Here is a 23,646-nt window from a genome sequence, read left to right on the forward strand (position 1 = left end):
TCCCTGCCCAAAGCAGGGGGTTGGAACAAGATGATCTTTAAGGTCCCTTCCAATCCAAATCATTCTGTGATTCTTTGATTTGTTTGGATTCTTTTTTTTTTTAATCAGTAATTTTGTTTCGTTAAAAACAAACTGCATCACCAACATACACTTTAATTATCATCATATAGTATTGCTGTACTCATGGCCTCATTGTAACTAATTTTATGACATTCCCAAAGTATTTGCCAGGGCTGGTTAAGTGTCACTATTAACCAGCTGGGGAAAAGGACATTGGAACATGGGAGAGAGAGAAAGGACACATTCGTAGCTGAAAATGTAGTTTGAAAATTAGTTTTCAATGGCTACTTGGGTGTTTGAGCAAAAGTCTCACTCTATAAATTCCAGAGTTGGACACAATGAAATTGAAAATCACTTTTAGCATTAAAGAAACATTATTATAAATTCTACTGTGAACTCAGAGGTGGTAATACCAGGTGCTTGTGTAACACGTGTCCTTGGAGGGATTTCTAGATGTTGACTAGCAAGAGCGGCCTTGGGGAGAAGGAAGTGGCAGTGTTGATGGATGAGAGATTGGATATGACCTGGCTATGTGCACTCCCAGCCCAGAAACCCCCCGTGTCCTGGGCTCATCCCACAGCCTGGGCAGCAGGGGAGGGGGGGGATTCTGCCCCTCTGCCCCCTCAGGTGAGACCCCACCTGCAGAGCTGCCTCCAGCCCTGGGGAACAACAGCACAAGGATTTGGAGCTGCTGGAGCCAGTCCAGAGGAGGCACCAAGGTGACTGGAGGGATGGAGCAGCTCTACTATGAGGAAAGGCTGAGAGAATTGGGATTGTTCAGCCTGGAGAAGAGAAGGCTTTGGGGTGACCTAATTGCAGCCTTCCAATACCTGAAGGGAGCCCACAAGAAACACAGAGAGAGACTATTTCTGAGGACCTGGAGTGACAGGACAAGGGGGAATGGTTTCACAATGACAGAGGGCAGGTTTAGATTGGATATCGGGAAGAAATTCTTGGCTGGGAGGGTGGTGAGGCCCTGGTACAGGTTGCCCAGAGAAGCTGTGGCTGCCCATTCCCTGGAAGTGTCCAAGACCAGGTTGGATGGGGCTTGGAGTAACCTGGGCTAGTGGAAGGTGACCCCGCCCACGGCAGCAGCGTGGAATGACATGATCTTTAATGTCCCTTCCAACCCAAACCATTCTATGATTCTATGAACTCATGTGCACATCATGAACACACTGTGACAAAACTTGGTAGGGCTCTCCAGGCTTGTTTTTTTTTGTGCTTTACTCTGGATTTGGAGTAGGGTTTTTTCCTCCTAAGATCAACTGAAGATGCTTCTCTCAAGTCCAGTTTATTTCCTGGAGCAGAATTTCCCTCCCTACAGGCACTTCAGGAACAGGTCCATCAACAAAGTGACTAACTCTGCCTGGCAAAGGTAAATCCAGCCCACCAGAGCATCGCTGCTGTCTGAGGGTGGCCTGACAAATCCATTGACATGACATAAGGAAAGATTTAGGAGAGGTTTGGGAGCATAATAAATGAATCCCCCATCGAGTCGACTGTGCGTTCCTTGGATCTAGGAAGCAATAACAATAAGCCCCTTGGATTACTTGAGACAAATGCCTGTCTGCAAAACAAATCACTGCAGATTGCTTATGACAGCCAAATGAGACGTCCCTTCACAACATCACCAGCAACTCTCTCAACTCTGGACCACATTATACGGCAGGAGTTATGAAATCTAAAAAAAACCACATCACCTCTTTTGGGTCTTCTTTCATTGGTGACTTCCAACCTGCTCTTACGGAGAGGTTTGGCCAAAATGTTTGCTACAAGGCATTAGAGCTTTTGTGTTGTCTTTGACATTCCAGGTTACAGAAGGATTATATCCATAGACTGTGGTAATCCCTGAATATTCAGAAAATACACACACATGACTCTCCAAACACCAGACATCTGCCCCATGGTGCTGCACATCTGCCATTCCCGTGGATTTTTGAACAATTTCCTTTGCTGAGCAGGTTTATTCCGATGGAAATCAGCAAATGAGAGCAGCTCCCATTCCCCTCCGAGTCTGCAGTTTTTATAGCTTAACATTTTTATCCAAGACAAAACATGCAGCCAGTCTGTTTGGACATCACACAAACACGCATCAGCGTTCGAAGATAAAGAGGTTGAACTCAGACATCCACGCTCTGAAATCCACTCTGCTAAAAAACCTGGCTCTGAAATGAATACATATTTTTTAAATTAACATTTTTTAGAGGCATTAACTGCATCTTGAGAGCAGAGAACACATTATTTTGTAGGCGTTTTCAGCGGCACAATACCAACCCCTATTTTTAACTATTGACTAATTACCAGTAGATCTTAATTACATGGTGTGTGGAGGCACTAATAAGTTTACAAATCTGCCAACAACACTAAACACATATGTCTTTTCAAGCATTAGCCTCTCTCTCTCTTTTTTTTTTTTAAAAACCTTTTCTCTTTTTCCCCCCTCCAATTTGGCAGCAGAAGATACTGGAAAAGGCTGTAATTGTGGCTGATTAGGACACAAGCATCTAAACACCCATCCTTGTGGAGAGAAGAATGGCTCAAAGCATGGGGAGGAATCAAAAGAGGAGCCAGCAGAGGCTGGAGAACTTGGATTTTCAGCGGGGTGAGAGAAGGGAGATGTTCACTTTTGTCTTCTCTGCAAGATTCATGGAGCCATGTGCAGGTTTATTTATTAACTCTGGTTAGGAATAGTGACTCGGAGCAACCTGGTCTAGTGGAAGGGGGTTGGAACGAGATGAGCTTTAAGGTCCCTCCCAACCCAAACCATTCTGTGATTCTATGGTTGAACTCAAGTGCTCTCAACTCCTGACTGTGCAGAACTGCACATCTAAAAGGCTGATGGCAAAGGCTTCCATGTCCTCTTCCCAGCTGTTGAGTTCCTGACAAGAGGGACCATCACCCTGAAATCACCCTCACCACAAGCCTCTGCACACCCAACAGCAGTTATTCCAAGAAGTGATCATTTCTGGGAGGTTTAATGTTGTTTTAGACCTGCTAATAATATCAAAGAGCCATACAAAAAATAATTTATAGTGGAATTGTATGGGATGACTCTTAGCATCAATAATTCCAATAATTTCACAAGAAGGAACAATAAGCTTCTATTTCCAAGTGTAAGGATAACCAAAGAGTAAAGAATGTCCACATTCTTGGAAAAAAAAGCTGGGGACACTTTTAGTCCAAGTCCAAGCTGCTGTTGATCTCCTGAAGGATTTTCCATGGAATCACTGGGTAAACTTGAGTTTTACGACTCCATCAATGAGAACAGGTGTCACCTTTCCACATCCATATTTCTAAATGCAGGAGGGTTTTTCTGCCTGGGATGATTCAATGTTTATATTTACGCGGTGGAGGAGAGGAGATTATTGTCGTTTGCACTGATGAAGGAGGTGGTTGTCACCTTCCCATTCCTCCATATTGAATCTTTGTTAGCAAATAACAGGTCTGGAGGAAAATGAGAGCAGGAGATAATTTAAATGGGCGCCACACTTAGCCCTGGCAAGGAAATTTCAAAAGTGAATCAACACGAAAGCAGAATCATTTTTTTCCTCAACAATTTAGGTAATTATGGACAAGGCAAACATCAGTTCTCACTAAGAAAGAAACTGAAAAAGAAACTGAACCAGCTCCTCTGGTATCTTAGGGCAAAATTTCAGTTCCTTAATTAACAGATTCAGAAATATTGTGTGTGCTGGCAGATGGAAGAAATGATAAGAGTACTTGCCAAAGCTGGATATACTGGTGATGTTCACATATCAGAAAGCACAGTGTGTGCCTGAACCAGGACTTCAGAATGGCCAGATTTAATTTTTAGACACTGTCTGAAATAGCCACATGATCATTTTTGCCATAGAGATGAAAGACTTTAAGCATCCATTTCAAGCTGGGCAAATCTCATCTGTCCCCTGAGATATTAAATGACCTGTGCAAAGCCAAATTAATTAAAAGCATTTAAAAATAGAGAAAGAGAAATGGTGATGCTTTTAATATGGTGGGAGAACAAAAGTAAGGAGTGTTTCAGTTATCCTACAAAAGAGATCTTTGCTCAGTTACACAATAAACAGTGTTTATGCCCCATCTCCTTACACTTAATGCCAAGTGGCAAAACCAGGTGAATGGATATTTTCAGAACAGGTAAAAAGTCCATGTTGCTGCTTGAAACCAGAGCCTGTTCCTTCCAAGAGAAGCTGAGTCATGAGAGGACATGGGGTGGAAAGATCCCTGGCAGGGGGTTGGAACTAGATAATCTTAAAGGTCCCTTCCAACCCAAACCATTCTATGATTCTATGATTCTATGATTCTATAATTCTATGATTCTGTGACTCTATGACTCTATGTTTCTATGATTCTATGATTCTATGATTCTTTTCAGGACCAAAATGGGAAAAACTGTAGTGAAGCCAAAAGAGGGAGAAAAGATTTATCAAGTGCAAAACGACGCGTAAGTGAGAAATCTCATGTGGTTCTTGGTGAGAAAAGAAGGGCTCCAAAGGTGCAACCAACATAGAATTATAGACTCTCCCGATTTGGAAAGGACTCACAAGGATCATCAAGGTCCAACTCCAGGCCCTGCACAGGACAGCTCCAAGATTCACACCATAAACAAGAGGAATACAATGGAAATTAAAATGTTGTCCTTGGGATTGAAAAGGAGAGAAAAATAAGGACACCAGGTGTGGACAGAGCTTTAGGAAAATGGTCCATGGAGGGCCTAAGGAGGGCAGTGAGTAACCAGGGAAAGGTGATTTCTCTGCAGTACCTGGACTAGAGGAAGGACTGTGGAGAGAGGACATAAAGACACAAAGGTGTAATAACCCCCATCAGAAACAGGTAATGCTTGGCCTGATGTTTCAGTCAAAGGGAGATGGAAGAAGCTACAGTCACCAGAGTGGCTACCAGCAGCAGTCTTTTCCTTGTTTTGTTCTTTTTTTTTCCAAGGGGAAACCAGGTAGGTTCAGTTTTCCTGTCTTTATTTGGTTTGGTATAAAAGGTCATGCATTTGATTAACAACTCTGTAGTGACAATGTTAAATATTCTGTCACATGTATGGGTTTGGAGAAGGTTTACATTATCATGAGACCCCACTTGAGGTACTGCTTCCAGCTCCGGGGACCTCAGCATCAGAAGGAGAAGGACCTGCTGGAGCAAGCTCAGAGGAGGCCACGGAGATGCTCCGAGGGCTGGAGCCCCTCTGCTCTGGAGCCAGGCTGGGAGAGCTGGGGGTCTTCACCTGGAGAAGAAAAAGTTCTGGGACACCATAGAGCCTCTTCCAGTGCCTAAAGAGGCTCCAAGAAAGCTGGAGAGGGACTTTGGAAAAGGGCCTGGAGGGACAGGACAAGGGGGAATTGCTTGCCACTGAAAGAAAGTAGATTCAGATTAGATATTGCAAAGGAATCCTTTGCTGTGAGAGTGGTGAGGCCCTGGCACAGGTTGCCCAGAGAAGCTGTGGCTGCCCCATCCCTGGAAGTGTCCAAGGCCAGGTTGGACAGGGCTTGGAGTAACCTGGGGTAGTGGAAGGTGACTCTGCCCATGGCAGGGGGTTGGAATGAGATAATCTTTAAGATCCCTTCCAACCAAACCATTCTGTGATTCCATGATTATCAGTTTTAAAAAATAAGCATCAGGGCCTGTGGGAAGGGGGATCACTTTATAAGAAATATACTTTATCTTAGTCAAGGTGTGAAATCCAACTCCACTTCCCCTCACGGTCCATGGTTATCCACTGCCTTTCCCAGTGACCCAAAAGAACAGAAAAAGAACATGCTACACACAGTTCCTGTTGGCACAGGGGCCATGCTTCCCCTAATTGGGAAGGGGAAGCATTGCCTGATAACTTTATTTTTCCCTGAGCTCCAAAAATCAGCGTGGCACACTGACAACAGCAGCTACCCTGTGAGGTACATCCCTGCCCTTCATAGCCAATTAAATCATTGGAATCCCATGGGGGGAAGTAGGAAATGCTGTGTAGTTGCTTTTCCTAAATCCCAGCTTGGAAAAGCACCAAGCCAGTCCATCAAACTGGAGGTCTGAGTTGTTAATGCTCTTCCAAGGAGAGAAACCCACAGTTCTCACCACCTTTTTTTTTGGTTGATGAAGTCACATTGCTTCTTCCTGCTGGGTAACCAGTACCTTGAGGAGCAGGACTGAGGGGATTATTCTGTGTTTGGTTTAATGGGAAAGCTGTAAGTACTTCCAGGCTTTACATGGAAAAGGCAGGAGGGTGTGAAAGCTTCGTGCAGTCACCCCCTTCTGCACAGCCCCATCCCCGGGTGGCCTCATGATCACGCATCCGATGTCACTGGTTCAGCTGGTGGCAGCTAAAAGGTGTCCCACAAAGGGAAAGCAGAGAGACAGGTTCCTTTTGATGCACGGTAATAAATGAAAACAGTTGCAGCTCTCAGGAGATGAAAGGAAGCCTGAGGAGAGCTGAATAAAACCTGTCACCACAGGTAAGATCTAGATAATGGGAACGATGAAGTTTGCTAATGCACACTTCTCAAGACCATACTAACTCTTAAATTTGTCAGGAGGTGTGAAGTGATTTAAACGCAACGTTCCTGTCCAATGGAGACAAGGTTGGGGCTCACACAATTCCATATTTAGTAGAGAATTGTTAACCAGCTTTTATCATGCAACACCTGAGGACCTGAACAAGTTTCACAACCTCTGTAGGTTATATCAGTACCTTCATCTTGCTAAAAACATAGCCAGGAAGAGAAGTCCATTTTTAAGGAACAGCCTCTTAGTTTAGATGCCTTCTCTGTGACAGCCTCATCCTGTTAAAACCTCAGTGAGTGAAACCAGGGTGGCTCACAGGGATATTTACTTTGAAAAGGACCTTTCCCTGGTTGGGCTACGGGAGTCTAAACATATTTTTTCATTTTAATGTATTTCCTACAAAGGGTAATCCATGCAAAACTACTCAGTTGGATGTGAAAGGATAGGGTTGTAAGGAACTGTGATAGGAAGTCAAACACCTGGTCCAGCTGTGAGAACACACCACAGTTGTTTCAAGGCCAGGCTGGACAAGGCTTGGAGCAACTTGAAATAGTGGAAGGTGTCCCTGCCCAAAGCAGGGGGGTGGATGGAGATGATCTTTAAGGTCCCTTCCAACCCAAATGATTCTGTGATTCCATGAATTGACCAGTAGGGACTAACACAGGGCTACTGAAAGTCACTGCTAACATTTATCAGTCACTTGCATTGCTAAAAAGAACACTTTAAAAATTAAGCCCTCAAATAAAAAAAGAAGGGATGGAACTGTAAATCTTCACCAAACATTCCTCGTGCTCTGTTAGAGGCAGTTCTTAGGATGGCTGTGAGTTGGCTTTTCAACATTTGCCACTTTCTGCACCTTTCCTAGAGAGCCCAATGTCAGAAAGCGGGGTGGGAGAGGCTGGACATGCCCCGGCCATGGGCACTCCCAGCCCAAGAGATCACCCATGTCCTGGGCTCATCCCACAGCCTGGACAGCAGGGGATGGGGGCATTCTGCCCCTCTGCCTCTTCAGGTGAGAACCTACCTGCAGAGCTGCCTCCAGCCCTGGGGAACAACAGCACAAGAACATGGAGCTGCTGGAGCGAGTCCAGAGGAGGCCACGGAGATGCTCTGAGGGCTGGAGCCCCTCTGCTCTGGAGCCAGGCTGGGAGAGCTGGAGAGGTTCACCTGGAGAAGAGAAGGCTCCAGGGAGACCTTACTGCAGCCTTTTAGTACTTGAAGAGGGCCTATAAGAAAGATGGGACCAAAGGGGACAAGTGGTGATGGTTTTAAATTGAAGGAGGGTCAATTCAGATTAGTTATAAGAAATAAGGTTTTTACAATGAGTGTGGTGAGGCCCTGGCACAGGTTGCTCAGAAAACCTGTGGCTGCCCCATCCCTGGAAGTGTTCAAGGCCAGGTTGGCTGGGGCTTGGAGCAACCTGGGATAGTGGAAGGTGTCCCTGCCCACGGCAAGGGGTTGAAGATGAACTCTAAGAGATCACTTCCAACCCAAACCATTCCGTGATTCCAGGATTCTATGGAAGTGCTGCCACAGGAAGACAAGTGAGAGACAAGTAATAATAAAAGCAGCATCCTGTTCATCCTCCCTAGTATAAACACGTAGCATTCAAAAATATTAATAGAAATTATCAAAGTTAATTGACAGAAAGGCTGGTCCAAATATGTTTTTAAGCCAAGTTCACACAATAACTACTAAGTTTACCAACATATCCAAGTTTTCATACTGCAGAGACATGAATGCTGTGGCAAAGGAAGCTGGAGTCTTTTCTGCCTCATGCATGAATAACAAAGCCACCTGCTATATTCCAGCAGTGGATGCTTTATTGTTAGTGATGATGCATGAGGCAGAAATAATGCAGTTTGATTTTTGGAGACAATACCAAGTTGAGCTTGCAAGGCTGTCAGCCCACACTCGTTTGACTTGGGAACTGAGCAAACAACATGGAAGTAATTGATGGAAACTAATGACACAATAAGATGTCATTTTTGTTCTGACCTACTTTGCTTAAAGTAAATCCCCATTAATTGTAATTATCTGTACTCCACGTACACCAAACTCTCAGTTGGATCCATCCCCCAGTTATTTAAATGAGGTACTTCCAGATTTACACAACTCTGATTCTGGCTTACATACCTCTCTATATATAGTGTTTGTTCCCCTGATCTGAATAAATGCCTGGAAGATGGAAGACCACACAGCTCAATTAGTGTATTGATCAGGACCAAAAAAGCCTTTACCCAAGCAGCACAAGGAGGTTATGATCCCATGCCGGGGTTCTGCCGGAGCACCAAACACTCCTCCCATTCCTGGTGCCTCGCTGGTGCTTCTGGAGAACAGAGAGAGCATGAAATGCAAGGCACAGACAGATCAGCTCCCAGTGCTGCAAGGGAAAAACCCTGGCTAAACACGTTTTATAAATACTCGGAGATCTCAGGGTCACCCAGAGTTTACACAGACCTCCGGACAGAAGCGCCTCCAGCGCGATGGAAGCGTGGGATGGCGCTGAGGGCCAAAAAAAGCTTCCTCCTCTCAAAAATGTGGGTTGAGAGATCTCAACATGGGTGTGATTGACACTTACAACTTCCAAAAAATCCCTAAAAATACCATAGTGTTGGCTAATAAAAGAAACAGGCTCTGACTAATGACTTCCAGCTCTCTGGAAGGGCCAGGGCTACAAGGGAACAGCTCTTGTTGATTGAGAGGGCAAAGTGCCGTTCCCATGTCCTTGGCCAAAGCCACCATGCAGCTGTGGCTGTGGGTACCACGGAAATCGGGAAGTTGTGAGGAGATTTGGACATGGTTGCATCTCTGCTGTGTGCTAGGAGAGTGAGCAGGAGCTGGAGAACATCATGGGATAATCAGGAATTAAGATGTAAGTGGTGGATATATCACTTCTGGCCACCCACGGAGTCATGTATCCATGAGTCATCACCTGATGCAGGAAGGAACGTAGCGTTCCATGCATCCAAATGGACAAGATCTTTCCAAGGAGGGATGATCTGGGATGGAAGACCTTTCAAGGGCTTTCATCCCAGCTGTTTATCGTTCCACACTGGCACGCATTTTCCCTGATAAGATTATGAAGCTCTGTGTTGAAGTGAGTTACTTTTTTATTTTAGTCTCCCATACTCCTACTGGAAAGATCTTCCGATTTCCAGACTAAATATATTCCTGGCCAGTTCCTACTCATTTACTTTTCCACCGCTGCCCTTCAGTGTCCCAGCGCCTTTCCCTTCGCTCGCATTTACTTTCCAGGGTGTATTTATAGGCAGAAAACTCCTTCTCCAATCTTATTTTTGCTAAACTAAAGAAGCCAAATTCTTTCAGCTCACAGGAGAGAAAGACGGACTCTCCTGACCTCTGATCAAAGCCTGGCTCTTCCCTGCACAAATTCCAGCCTGACTTTGCCCTTCTTGGACACCGGTGGTCACAACTGCACCGAGAAATTGGGAGGCAGTGCCAACAGTGTGCTGTATCATGTCATCTCTTGCCCAAGCAGCTGCTTTTCGCATCTTGTGTGCCAAAACCCTCAACTGCTGCCTTCTCCCACCCAAATGTCTCATCACACAAGTTTGGGTTGTTTTTGTATCAAAACAGATGACTCGTCTGCCCCCTTATTTGTTCGTGAAGTGCAATGTGCAACCTACACTTCTATTTAAATAATAACACCAAATAGTGTTATTACTTTTGTGTTGTTTTGCTTTTGCTTTTTCCCCCCCCCCTCTTTCTAATCATATGTAGCAAATCTGCTACACAGAAAAGTTTGAAGGGATGAGGAATGATTCCATTTATATCTCCTTGTGCTGCAAATCAGAAGTTGAAGATTAATCTGGGTGCTTCCCACCCAAAAATACAGGTCCCAGAATCCTTATTTCTTACTGCTGGGAGAATTAACATCCATATTTAGGTTTGAAAGTGTCCAACAGGAGAGGGATTTTATGTTACATACATATTTTTATACATGTCTTATGCACGTGAAGGGCTGGTTTGTGTCTTATCTATTTCCATATTCTTGCAATAGCTTAAGTGGGCAGAAAATAAGAGAATATCTGCAACATTTGGGTTCGTTATCATGGGGACCTGTGGGATCATGTCCTCTCCAATTCTTTTATATAATATTATCGATAATGCCAGTTTTCTCCTTTTGGAGAACTTTGTGCTAGAGTTTCACTCCAATTGACTTCAGTTTGGTCACATCCAGGTGTGCATCAGGTGAATCCACCTGGCTAATGCCAAAAACTTTGCTTTCTGTTCCTTTTCTTCTGTTTCTCCGCCATAGGAGGATCCAACCATTTCAAAACCAGCAGCACTTTTCAGACCTCACAAAAGTTTTGAGCTCCTTCAACTCAGAAACACCAAGTACAACCTTCCCAGGCAGCCTATTTAATATATGCAAGTCATCCCACTTTTCTTAGGATTAAATTAACTCTTCCTTCCTGCAAAAAGCATTTTATCTGCATTTATGCACTTTTCTACCTTCTGGGAGTTTTTTTTTTTCCATGTTGAAATTTAGACTCTGCAAAGCAGCAACTTTGGCAGCCAGTTCTGGAGCCCTGAATCTCTCAGCCCTGATTTTTGCCACAATTTAAAGGAAAAGGAGAAAGGGTAGAATTCAGACTCTCATAGAAAGAGGTAGAAGCAGCAGCTGGAGGAGGATCTGGAAGGAGCATCCTTATGAAACGGGAAAAAGCACAAATGGTAAAGAGGGAAGATTGTAACCTACAGAGGACAGCACAAGACAGCTCAGAAATGATGGATATGATGAATGAACAGATGTGTAATGAGGAACTGGGGAGGAAGGACCCTGAATTTGGCTTCCCAGCCTGCCAGTGGGTTCTTCGGTGAAACAGCTGCCCGGGGTGCAGCTCAGCCCCAGGCAGATCCCAAAAACAGAGCAGGGAGTGGCTTCCTCAGCTTGTCAGAGGTTTCTCCAGCACGGAGCTGAGCCCATGGAGAGGAGCTGGTTGGTCTGCCTGACTCAATAAGAACAGGGTGGGAGAAGCAGTGTCCCCCAAAGTGGGTAAGGAAAGGACAAGAGGAGAGGAGAGAGAGGATGTGTGATCCCTATGTTAAAAGGAAAGGGACAGGAAGAGACTGTGGTGGGGTATTTGGAAGGGCAATGAGGTGATGTGAGGTTGGGGTGCCCAGGTGGGCTTGGAGAGTGCCACTATCATCATAGAATGAATCCCAGAATGGTTTGGATTGGAAAGGACTTTTAAGATCATCTTGCTCCAATCCCCTGACATGGTAGGGATACATTCCACTATCCCAGGTTGCTCCAAGCTCCATTCAGCACAGTGTTAAGCACTTCTAGGGATGGGGTAGCCACAGCTTCTCTGTTCCAGTGCTTCATTACTCTCAGAGTAAAGGAGGGGGACCTGTGGAATGGGGAGGGACAGGAGCATCCCTTCCCCAGCACAGCCATGGGTCTGAGGACAGCACAGTGGTGGTCCTGGGATTTGAGGGTGAGCAGGTGACAGGGACAGGGCAGTTGCATTTCAGAATATGGATTTGAGGGTCAAGACATTGGACAGGGCAGCTGATTTGGGAGTGGGATGGGGTCAGCACAAGGGTGTCCAGCTGAGGATGGTCTTGGGAATGCTGGTGTCAGCACATGGAATTTGGGAGAAGAAACACAGTGGAATGTTTTTAATGTCCAAAGGAGGACCAGGAAGATGGTGAAGGATCTTGAAGGGAAGCCATATGAGTAGCAACTGATGTCATTGGGTTTCTTCAGCCAAGAGAAGAGGAAATTGAGGTCAGGTCTCATCGGGGTCTGCAGCTGCCTCACGAGGGGCAGTGGAGGGACTCGAGGCTGGAGCTGTGTAAGAGGAGGTTTAATTTGGGTATTAGGAAAAGGTTCTTCCTCCAGAGGATGGTTGAGCACTGAACAGGCTCCTCAGGGCAGTGATCACGGTCCCAAGGCTGCCAGAGCTCAAGGAGTGTTTGGACAACACTCTCAGGAACATGGTGGGATTGTTGGAGTGTTCTGTGCAGGGCCAGGAGTTGGACTTGTGGGTCCCTTCCAACTCAGGATATTCTATGATTCTGTGAAGATTCTGTGATTCGAAGATCAGAGAGGTGGAACACCTCTCCTACGAGGAAAGGCTGAGAGAACTGGAGTTGTTTGTTCAGCCTGGAGAAGACTCTGGGAACCTTTCAGTACCAAAGTCTTAAGCTGAGCCAGGGGAGGTTTAGTTTGGACATTAGGAGGAATTTCTTCACAGAAGGGGTGATCAGACATTGGGAAGGGGCTGCCCAGAGAGGTGGTGGAGTCTCCACTCTTGGAGGTGCCCAAGGAATGACAGGATGTGGCACTCAGTGCTCTGGGCCAGGTGACAAGATGGGGATGGGTCACGGGTTGGACTCCATGATCCTGGAGGTCTTTTCCAATCTAAGTGGTTCTGTGATTCTGTGGTTCTGTGAAATGACCTCAAGCTGTGTCAGAGGAGGTATAGATTGGAATATTAGGAAAAAGTTCCTCATGGAAAGGGTGGTCAGGCAACGGAACAGGGCAGTGGTGGAGGCACCATCCCCGGAGGTTTTCAAAAAAACGTGTAGATGTGGAACCTGGGGACGCGATTTAGGGGTGAACACGCCACCGCTGGGTTAGTTGGACTCGATGATCTTGGAGGTCTTTTCCAACCTAAATGATTCTGCAGGAGGGCCCCAAGAGGACTTCGGGCATGGAGCGACAGGACACAAGGGGGAACGGCTTTGAGCAACGCGGTCTAGCGGAAGGTGCCCCTGCCCGCGGCAGGGGGCTGGAGCGAGACGGTCTCTGAGGTCCCTTCCCTGCCGCTCCCTCCCGGCTCCGGCCGCTGTCGCCGCCAGGCGGCCCCGGCCCGTCCCGCGGCCCGCGCACGGGAAGCGCCGCCCCCGGAAGCGGCGGGCGGGGGGAGCGGGCACGGGGGGGGCCGAGCGAGCGAGCGCCCGGCGAACGGGCCGGGGACGCGGCGGCGGCGGCAGCAAGATGGCGGCCAAGTCGGATGGCGGTGGCGGCGGCGGCGGCGGCGGCGGCTTCGCCCAGCTGCACAACCTGGACGAGGCGGCGGCGGCCGCGGGCGGCGGCGGCGTCGGGCAGCGGCGGCCGAGGTGGCGGAGGAGCCGGGCGCCAGCAGCTCCATGCACATCTGCCACTGCTGCAACACGTCGTCTTGCTACTGGGGCTGCCGGTGCGCCTGCCTGCGGAACCTTTTCAGGCGGGCGCCCGCCGCCGCCGCCGCCGCCGAGCCGCTGGCCCCGCGCCCCCCCGCCGCCGCCGAGGGGCCGCCGGAGGTCGGCGAGGCGGCCGAGAAGCCGTGGCTGGACTGCCTGTGGATCGTGCTGGCGCTGCTGGTGCTGGTGGGGGACGTGGGCACGGACCTGTGGCTGGCGCTGCACCACTACGGCCGGCGGGACTACTTGTGGTGCGGCCTCACCCTGGCCTTCGTGCTGCTGCCCTCGGTGCTGGTGCAGATCCTGAGCTTCCGCTGGTTCGTGCAGGACTTCACGGGCGGCGGGCTGGGCGCCGTGCAGGGGCTCAGCAGCCGCGGGCCGCCCATGATGGGGGGGACCGCGGGCCGGCGCGGGGGACCCGCCGCCGGGGTAGGAGGAGCCACCCCCGGGGCGCAGCGCCTCTGCAGGATCTCCGTCTGGGTCTGGCAGACCGTCATCCACCTGCTGCAGATGGGGCAGGTCTGGAGGTAAGGGGCGGCCCGGGACTCCGCCGAGCCCCCGGCGGGGCGGGCGGCGCGGGGGGCTCGGGAGCGCGGCCGCGGCGGGGGGGTGTGAGCGCCTGGCGGGAGGGGGACTTGGGTCGGTGTCACCTCTTGGTTTGAGGCGGATCGGTGTCACCTCGTGATCTGACGTGGACGTGGGTCGGTGTCACCTCTTGGTTTGAGGTGGTCGTGGGGCAGTGTCACTTCCCGGTGTGAGGTGGACGTGGGTCAGTGTCACCTCTTGGTTTGAGGTGGATCAGTGTCCCCTCATGGTCTAACGTGGACGTGGGTCAGTGTCACCTCTCGGTGTGAGGTGGGTCAGTGTCCCCTCATGATCTAACGTGGGTCAATGTCACCTCATGGTTTGAGGTGGACATGGGTTAGCGTCACCTCCTGGTCTGAGGTGGGTCAATGTCCCCTGGCCAAGGTGGGGAGCTGAAAGCTCGTGGTCCAAGGTAGATGTGGGTCAGTGTTGCCTCCTGGTCTGAGATGGACATGGCTCAGTGTCACCTCGTGGTCCAAGGTGGACGTGGGTCAGTGTCACCCCATGGTTTGACGTGGATACTGTTCCCTGGCTGAGGTGAGGAGCTGTCAGCTCGTGGTCTGAGATGAGTGTGGGTCAGTGTCCCCTGGCCAAGGTGAGATAGATGAGGGTCATTGCCAGCTCCTCGTCTGAGGTGGACATGGGTCAGTGTCACCTCGTGGTCCAAGGTGAATGTGGGTCATTGTCCTCTGGCTGAGCTGGGACAGGTGCGGGTCGTTGTCAGCTCGTGGTCTGAGGTGGACATGGGTCGGTGTCACCTCATGATTTGAGGTGGGTCAGTGTCACCTCATGGTTCGAGGTGGGTCAGTGTAACCTCCTGGTTTGAGGTGGGTCACTGTCCCCTGGCTGAGATGGGGAGCTGTCAGCTCGTGGTCTGAGGTGGACGTGGGTCAGTGTCACTCATGGTTTGAGGTGGAGGTGGGTCACTGTCCCTGGCTGAGGTGGAGCAGATGGGGGTCATTGTCAGCTTGTGGTCTGAGATGATTGTGGTCAGTGTGGTGCCCTCCCCATGGAGATTCGAGTGTTACTCCAGTCTTGGGTGAGGAGAGACCCAAAAGGAAGAGATTCCCATAAAATGAGCCTTTGGGGTTGAGATGGGGGCCATGAAGTCGTTTGTCACCTCACAGTTCAAGGTGGAGCTTTGCCAGTGCTCCCCATGGTGGAGGAGCTGTCAGGGCCCCTGTTGTGCTGAGGGGACATCTGAGAGAAAGAGAAGTTCCCCCAAAATGTGTCCTTGGGGCTGAGGCGGGAGGAGTGGGATTTGTTGGTCCAAACAGGATGTGGGTTGGTGCCCCCCATGTGGATATTTGGGAAAGAATTCCAAAGGGAGGAGACATGCCCCCCAAATGAGTGTGTGGGGCTGGGGAGAGGAGAATGGGGCTACTGTCATCTCACAGTCCAGAGGGAACGTGGGTCTGTGCCCCTCATGGCATGGGATGGAATAGATTCTGGCTCCTTGGGGCTGTAGGTGTTGCCCCACACACACAGGGCAGGACGGGGAAGGGGTCATGGAGCTGCTCTTCCTGACAGGAGATGGTGGGGGGGACATCCCTGTGGAGGCAGGCCTGGGGCTGGGGGTGACCCTCGCAGCACCAGCGCTGCAGAGGGAGCTCCTGTGGCCCTGAGGGGGGACTCACCCACCACCCACCTCCTGGAGCCGCGGGACAGCCAAAGACCCCACAGAACACGGAGGCTGCTCCAGAGAGGGTTTGCATGGGGAGCGGACCCCCGAGTGCTGGGATGTGCCAATTCCAGAGGGCTGATGTCCCCTTGGGACAGATCAAACCTCCCGTAGGTGAGGAGGGGGTGAGGGTCTCCCCTATCCCCAAGAGCCGGCGAAGCGGGAGCTCTCTGGCTCGCTGACCCTCCCCGGCGCCTAAGGAGCAGGTTGGGGGAGTGGAAAAACGCAGCGTGATGCCTCGGTTGTGGCTTGGGAAGGAGAAGGAACCTTTTCTTCGGTGGGGACGGCGGTGGGGCCGCCGCTGTGAGGCTGAAGGTCAGGGAGAAGGGACTGTTCCCTCCAGAGGGAGGTCCTGGGGTGGAGGAGACGCTGACCAGAGGAGAGGTCTAGGAAGTGACCTCGGGCTCAGCAGGAATAAAAAAGCATCCTCCAGCGTGAGCTGGAAATTACGTTATCCTCCCCAAAAAGAGCGGTGGGAGGAGGCAGGGAGGGGATTCTCCAGGATGAAAGAGCCTGTGGATGCAAACACTGCCACAGAGATGTCGGGCTTACAGAAAGAGGTGGTGTAAGGACAGCTGTAAGGACCTGGCGTGGCCCGGCGTCCTCTGAGCTGGGACGCGGGTTAGTAACGTGGAAAACCTGGGAGATTTGGGATAGGGGGCGGAGGGACGGCTCCGGGTTGTGCCACAGAGCGCTGGGAACACCCCCTCCACCCCCCGGATGGCTCAGGCTGTAGGGAAGAGGCTGCAGATGGGGGTCGATTGGGGTTTGTAGCTTTTAAAATAATCCTTAGGGATCAAAGATTTTTATTTTCCCGATTTTTTTTTTTTGAAGGAGCCGCGGGGGTGGAGGGGAGGGGACGTTCGTGGGAAGGGTGCGTGAGATGTGTACGTAGAAATAAGCCCCTGGAATCGTGCAGTGCAACAGCAAATACATATTTCTTCTGCATCTTCAATGTCATTTGTGCAGCGTTCAAAGCACATTTGTTCTCAACTTCTGCTTGGGGGTTTATTCTATTTTTATGGGTTTTTTACGGCCGAGGTTTAGGCTGGGGGGCGGCGGGGGGGGGGGATGTCTGCGGGTCATGCGTGCGAGGATGATGAATTGGTCCTCGACCCTTTCTCCTGCTTCCTCTGGTGCTCTCGAGTGCTGATCCCATCAGCAAAGGCAGTTCTCGATGCAGATGCTCCTCTGGCAAGTTGGATTTTTCCTCTCCCGGAGTCAGGCAAAAGGAACGATTGTGCTTTAGCCGTGCACAAACACTCCAAGCCGTGGCACGCTCGAGTGAGCCGGTGGGGAGGGGGACGCCGGAGCGATGCCGGCAGGGACAGAGGAGGGGATGCACGTGGGGGGCTGGTTTTTGGGAATATGAAGAACCAAAGCTCAAGTTGCCCAGACTTTTCCCTGCTTTGTTAATGCAGAGGAAAAACGTTTGCAGGGCTGGGAATGCCGAAGGGGACTGGCAAGGAGCACTGCAGACCGGATCACTTTAGGTGAAATCAGGGAGCTTTCTCTCCTGTTGATCCCTAATCCCACTAGCGCGCGGCTCCTGCTTTTTTTAGGGCACGCTGGACAGCGTGGAGCTGACTCCCAGTATCTGACCAGAGGCAGAATTAACTTCCTGGGATCTGTGGAGTAGCCTCCACGAGGGTGTCTTTTTTCATTCCCACTACAGCTGTTGCAAATGCCATTAAAATTAATCTGGAATGCGGTGATGGGAGCAAGACTGGAATGTGCTGGTTTGGCCGCCTTTGCCTGCGGTGAAACCGCTCTGTGCTGGCAAGAGGTTTGTGCGTGGGGATGGAGGAGGAAAACCTGGGATGGTGTAAGTTCAGAGTAGAATGCTCCGAGCCTGGTTTCCTGCAGGATCACGGATACGCGTGCACAGAGCGTAATCGGGATCGTACGTTACGTAGGGGCTGTCGTGGGTGTTGCTCAGCAGCTGGAATGAAATCATAGAGAATAGAGAGGGGGCAGGTTGGAGTAGTACAGAAATCCTCCTCCTGAATCCCTTAGGGAAATCTGGGTTTGGAGTTGAGGGATAACACAATTCTTGTAGGGGCTTCTTCTAAATATCGGGAAGACTTGCCAATAAGATGATGAATAAATAACATTTTGTGGCAGAAGTATAAATACACATCCGGATCTTATTTTAGCAAGGTTGTCTCTTCATTTTGTCAGGATTGTGGGAGAAGGAGCTTGTTTTGGAGCAGTCTGGATGAGGGCTTTGTCTGCTGTTTGTGTTCTCTGCAGAGGGTGAATCGTAACCAGGCAGGAGGGCTGAGGGGGCAGTGTGAGTACTGAGGGGGGGCTTAATGATATTCCTGGTTTTTTATGGTTTTTTCTTGCTCAGCTGAGAACTGAAGGCTGTGTTAACACTGCCTGCCTGTAGTGGCTGTTGGAAAAATAGCATACATTGTAAAAATGTGTGTGTGTATACATATATACATACATATTCATATTTTTAATTCTTGCTTGAAGTAGTCTGATCCCAAATGGATTCCAGGACTCTGATCTCAAATGCCATTCCCACCGATAAGGCTCAGCTCTGGGGTTTTTACCTCCATAAATGTATGGTTTTCACCTCTCATCTCAAATCTTAGATTCTCTTGAAAACTTGAACAGTTCATCCAGACTACCCAGAAAGTGAAGGATGCCAGTTGGGGCACATTATGCTCATTACAGAGCTTCTGCTCTGCAAGATGCAAAGGGCTGTTCCTTGAGGGAATGCTGTGGTTTTGCTGGGAATAAGCTGAAGGAAGGTCGGGAGTCAGAGCTCGCCAGGGCTGTTCTTGCACTGGAGCTGTTCAGCTTTGTAAATCTGGGAGGAACAGTTGTGGCTTGAAGCTTTTGTATCTTCAACAGCTTCACGGGTTGTGTGAATGACAGGAGTGAACTTCCCTGTCTGATGTACCTTTCCTTAACCCCTGTCAGAAGTGGGTCAGTGGGTCAGGGATGCTGTCCTGGAGTACAGGGTTTATGGAGTCCGATCCCTTGCGTTGTACTGTGCTATTAAAGCAAACCTTATTGGATTCCATTGGATTAAGGGGATGTGGAGCTCAAGCTAAAATGAATGCTGACCAGCTGGAAATCGCTCTGTGTCTGTTAAACTGTCAGCAGTGGGGAGTTTCGTGACTCAAATGTACTACATTTGTGGTTTTGTTATTAAAACAGATTTGAATACGTATCTAGGAGTAAAACATTCTGTAAAAAAAGCCCCAAGCAGACCACAACAACCCTTGTCACTGTTTTGACATTAAAACATTTTGTGTATGTGCCTGACTAACAGAAAAAATTCCTAACATTTAGGCGGAGAGTTGACATCTTTTTTATTAGTGGAAAGACCAAAATCTATGAGTTGTTCGGCTTTGGAGGTGGAAGGATGAATCAATGGGTTTAAGTGGAATATGTGGTATTTAATGACTCCATGATGAGTGGGTTCAGGCTCTCCTAAAATACTTTACTCTGGGCTGGTCTGTGAGTTAGAGACACACAATTTTGAATAGTTTAGAAATACAGGCAGCTACAACTCAGAAGTTCTCTGCCCAAATCCCTCCAAGTGGGAGACATCTGCTTGTCAAAGAGCAGATGAAGGAGAAGCTGCTGACCTAATGCTGCCTCCTTGTCTTGGTTTGGGATGTTCAGCTCTGTAGAGCCTTTCCATAAATTTCCTGGCATGCTGGAATATTTTTTTCAGCTTTTTCTGGTTAGCTTGTCTGGCAGCTGAGTTTTTCCCTTTAGCCAAGTTTTAACAGCTTGCTTTTATAGTATGGAGTTTTGTCAGCTTTTGACAAGTTGGCAGAGGGAAGACATTCTGGGATAGATGATAAATATGTTCTCCCTACAAAATCAGGTCTGGGGTATAACTTATTTTTTTTTCCAGTGAGGTTGTTCTTTCTTCCAAAAATCTTCCCCACTCCACCCCCATTCCTGAGAGCTTTCCATGGGATCTCCTGAAGGAAGTGCTGGGCTGTGGGTGTGGAGGTCCAAAGACATTGAAGTGCAGAGCATGTAGGTTGCATGTGAGTGAAAATAATAATAATAATCCTAATAATGGTGGGAAAAAAAGGCTTTATCCTTTGAGTAGGGTCTCCATGGGCTGCGGGTGGTGGTGCTGCTCCGTGTCTTGTTGAGTGGTTCCCACTAGAGGGGGTCCAACCACAGATGTTGGAGCGGATCTGCTGGGCCAGCCTTGAGAGGGCAGGGATTTCTCCACACCTTTTCTTGGGAGAAATAATGTCCTGCCCTGACTGCTGGGAACTGGCCTTCCCACGTGGCTCACTCTTTGTGCAGAGACAGCGTGGCTTGGGGAGGTGGGGGGTGGGATTTGGAGGAGAACTGGTTTCCTCTTGGATGCTGTTGAAGAAGAACCATGTGGTTCCCTGTGGCTGTGCAGTGACAGCAGCTCATCAGCTCTGCCCTGGTGTCTGGGGAGGAGGAAGGGGAAGCAGAACTGCTCTGGTGACCTGACTTGGTTCCTACTGGAACCAGCATAAAGTTTCCATGGCTGTCAAGGAGAAGACCACCTGTGCCAGGTATTTTTGAGGCATCATCTTCAGGAGTCCCAAAACTATAAGGGAGCTGTAAGGGAATGCTCCCACCCACCTGGTCCTTGACCAGAACATCCCCTTCCAGTTGTTCAAGCTTCCCACTGAACTCCAGGAAAAACAGCCATGCCTTGTTTTCCCACTCACCCCATGGTTTGATCTCTAATGCCAGTGGCAACCTGGAAGTGCCTTTCCTGGTGGAGGGGAGGCAGAGTGCCAAGGGGAGGAGGAAAGATGGCTCACCATTTTTCTTCTGTTAAAATCCCAAGCTCTCTATTTTCCATCTTTCCAGACACTTCCATTTTGCTGTTGGCTGCACTGAGCTACCTTTATTCCTTGCAGTGGTTCTCCTCTCCGAACAAATGTAGGTTATTCAGGGAGCATTTCTTTTAATGAAAAGGATGGAGGGAGAACTGATGGTGATAAAGCATCTCCTTGGAGCAGAGCTGCTTTTGCTGCCTTGAGACTGCAAGGAGCAGAAATTGGACATCAAACGTGTAATTTTCCTTGGGGAATGAAGGTGAGCCTATGGAGAAGTCTGGATCCCTCACAGAACTTCCATTTTGCTTTATTTCCCTCAAATCCTGACTTGATTTTTAGCACCTGACTGTGGTGAAAATCAGCAGTAGTAAAAGGCAGTGTTTTAACACCTGGCAGCTTTTAGGCAGGAGGAGCTGTGAGTCAGAGCAAGGCTTTGCTAGAGAGGAAATTAAATTGTAATTAAAGGCATAAGCAAAGAACATGTGCCAAATATTGTTACTTCATTGACTCCTCCTCCTTCTGATGTGCTGGGATTCAGACTGATGGCCAAGTCTGCTCTAGGGCACTGAGATGCTTTTCCAAATGGGATCCCAAGAAAATGGGGAAAGAGCTTTCCCGGGGAGAAGGATTTAAAAAAATCCTCAACCCTTGCAGCAGTCTGACAGTGGGAGGAACACCTTGGCTTTCTAACCCTGGGGAGCAGAACAGCACAATCCTTGCAGGGCAGATCAACAGGCACATCCCATACCCTTGGGCTGCAGTGTCAAGGATGATCCCAAAATCTTCTGGGTTGTGGGACTGAGCATTTGGCTGTGTCCCAGGGTAGCAGGAGCAGCCCACTGCAGCTTCCCATGGATGGACTTTTATTTTTAATTTTTTTTTCTGTAACTCCCCCGCTCTGGGAATTTATATTTTCCACCACTCTGTATTTCAATTTCAGCCTGTGTTTGGTTATATGGAATTGCTGTAGCACAGGAACAACATTTACAGTGCTCAGGAGAAGTTTCAGGAGCTGCTCTTTGTCCACCTCTGGACAAATTTTACTGATTGGCTTTGGTTATTTCAGTGGGTTATTCCTTGTATCCAAGTCTTGAACCAGCAACCAGATTTTGGCCAAAATCAGATCTTGGCCAAGAGACAAAAAAAAAATAGAGCAAAAGCCCATCTCAAATGTGTCCCCAAAACTATAGTGGGACTTGGAGACTGTGCTTCTCCTCACGTCTCCTTTCTTTGGGAATCTGTGAGAGCTCAGGTTCACCTATGAAATATTCACAGTCTGTCCTTAAGTGACTTCAGCTGCACAGAAGATCCTTTGCAGAATTGGCAGCTTTGCTGAAGCCTTCTGTGTTCAAGCCCAGAGCCTTTATCGTGCCCTCCTCTTCCTCTGCCCTGCTCTGCCTGGGCAGTGGCACGTTTGGGATGATTTGGTTTTCCTGCTGCAGAGGCTGTTGAGGATTTTTGTATCCCAAAGAAATATCCATGTACTGTCATAGAGTGGAATCATAGAATGGTTTGGGTTGGAAGGGACCTTAGAGATCATCTAATTCCAGCTGTCCCCAGGCAGGGATGCCACCTACTAGACCAGGTTTTTCCAGGTTCTGTCCAATGTGGCCTTGGACACTTCTAGGAATGGGGCAGCCACAGCTTCTCTGGGCAACCTGTGCCAGGACCTCACCACCCTCACAGCCAAGAATTTCTTCCCAATGTCAAACCTAAATCCTTCTCTTTTAGTTTAAAACCAGTCCTGCTTGTCTTATCACTGTCTGTCCATGTAAAAAGTCACCTTCCCTCTTTTTTTTATTCCCCCTCTGATTACCTCCTTTTGCACAGGATGGGTTGAGGGAATAGGCATCTTCTTCCTGTTCCATGGGGAATAGGACTAAGACAGGAATCTATCCCAAAGCTGTCTCAGTGCCCTGTAGATGGTCTGTGAATGGGGACTAGGAAAACCAAGCCTGCTGTGATCAGGTTTAAGTGAACACTGCAGAGGTCCAGGCTCAGTCTGGAAAACTCACTGGGCTGCTGAGCTGCATCTCCTGGTCCGCCTTCGCAGGGAGGTGGATGAGGGAGAGGTTTCCCATAAAACCCCCACCACTTTGGCAGAACTCTTATTAAAAACTCTTCAGGAGCCACAATGTAAAAGGCTCTGGCACCTGGAGCTGCCTTTATCACTTTTCTAATTAAACCTGTGGAAAAAAACAACCCAGGTGAGAGAGGAGAGTGTCCGGCTACCAGAGCCTCCCTCAGCTCCTGGGGCTCTGTGGGATTTTCTGTAGGGACAGGGGAGCTGTGTCATGTTTCTGCCTCCACAATGGATACTGGATTTTACAACTCTCCATAAAACTCCAGGAGAGATGGGCTTCCCCATCCTTTCAGGGACGTAGTTCAGGCTCCTCTGCTAAAGCAGAGGGATGACAACTATCCCTGTGAGTTTACAGCATTCCAACGTCTGGGAAAATCACCTTTTCTGTTGTAAAAGAAGAACAGTTTAACTCCTCATGCTTGGATCCCCCCCACAGGCAGTCTTGGATGACAGGACTGGCAGGAATGTGTTGCCTGATCTACCAAACACAGAAGACAGCAGTAAAGCACCAGGAGTGGTTCTGAGTTTGGGATTGGAATTCATCCCAGTTATGTCTAAGTGAGGGAAAAAAGAGCAACGGAGGCCGATGTTGTTGAAGTAAAAATTGTAAAGAGTGGTATAAGCAGAAGGCATTTAAATAATGTAAACAGTCTGGCAGGGGAGGAAGGATGGGAGGCATTCCAGAAACAAAGGGAAAATAGTTTTAAAACATGGCTAAAAATACAGCAACTCTTGAATTCCAGAGATTATCTCAATTAGCACTTTTT

At 48.9% G+C, this 23,646-nt stretch overlaps 1 protein-coding gene across 1 annotated transcript in view; it reads left to right on the plus strand.

The window, feature by feature from the left end:
- The first annotated feature begins 13,537 nt into the window (after positions 1-13,537).
- The window catches only part of XKR6 (XK related 6), a 186,203-nt gene continuing 176,094 nt past the window's right edge, over positions 13,538-23,646 (plus strand). Inside the window, 2 exon segments of the mRNA XM_032683148.1 lie at positions 13,538-13,645; positions 13,648-14,249. Coding sequence (XP_032539039.1) covers positions 13,538-13,645; positions 13,648-14,249 — 710 coding nt within the window.

This window comes from Chiroxiphia lanceolata, chromosome 3 (genome assembly GCF_009829145.1).
Source record: "Chiroxiphia lanceolata isolate bChiLan1 chromosome 3, bChiLan1.pri, whole genome shotgun sequence".
NCBI classification, from domain to species: Eukaryota; Metazoa; Chordata; class Aves; order Passeriformes; family Pipridae; genus Chiroxiphia; species Chiroxiphia lanceolata.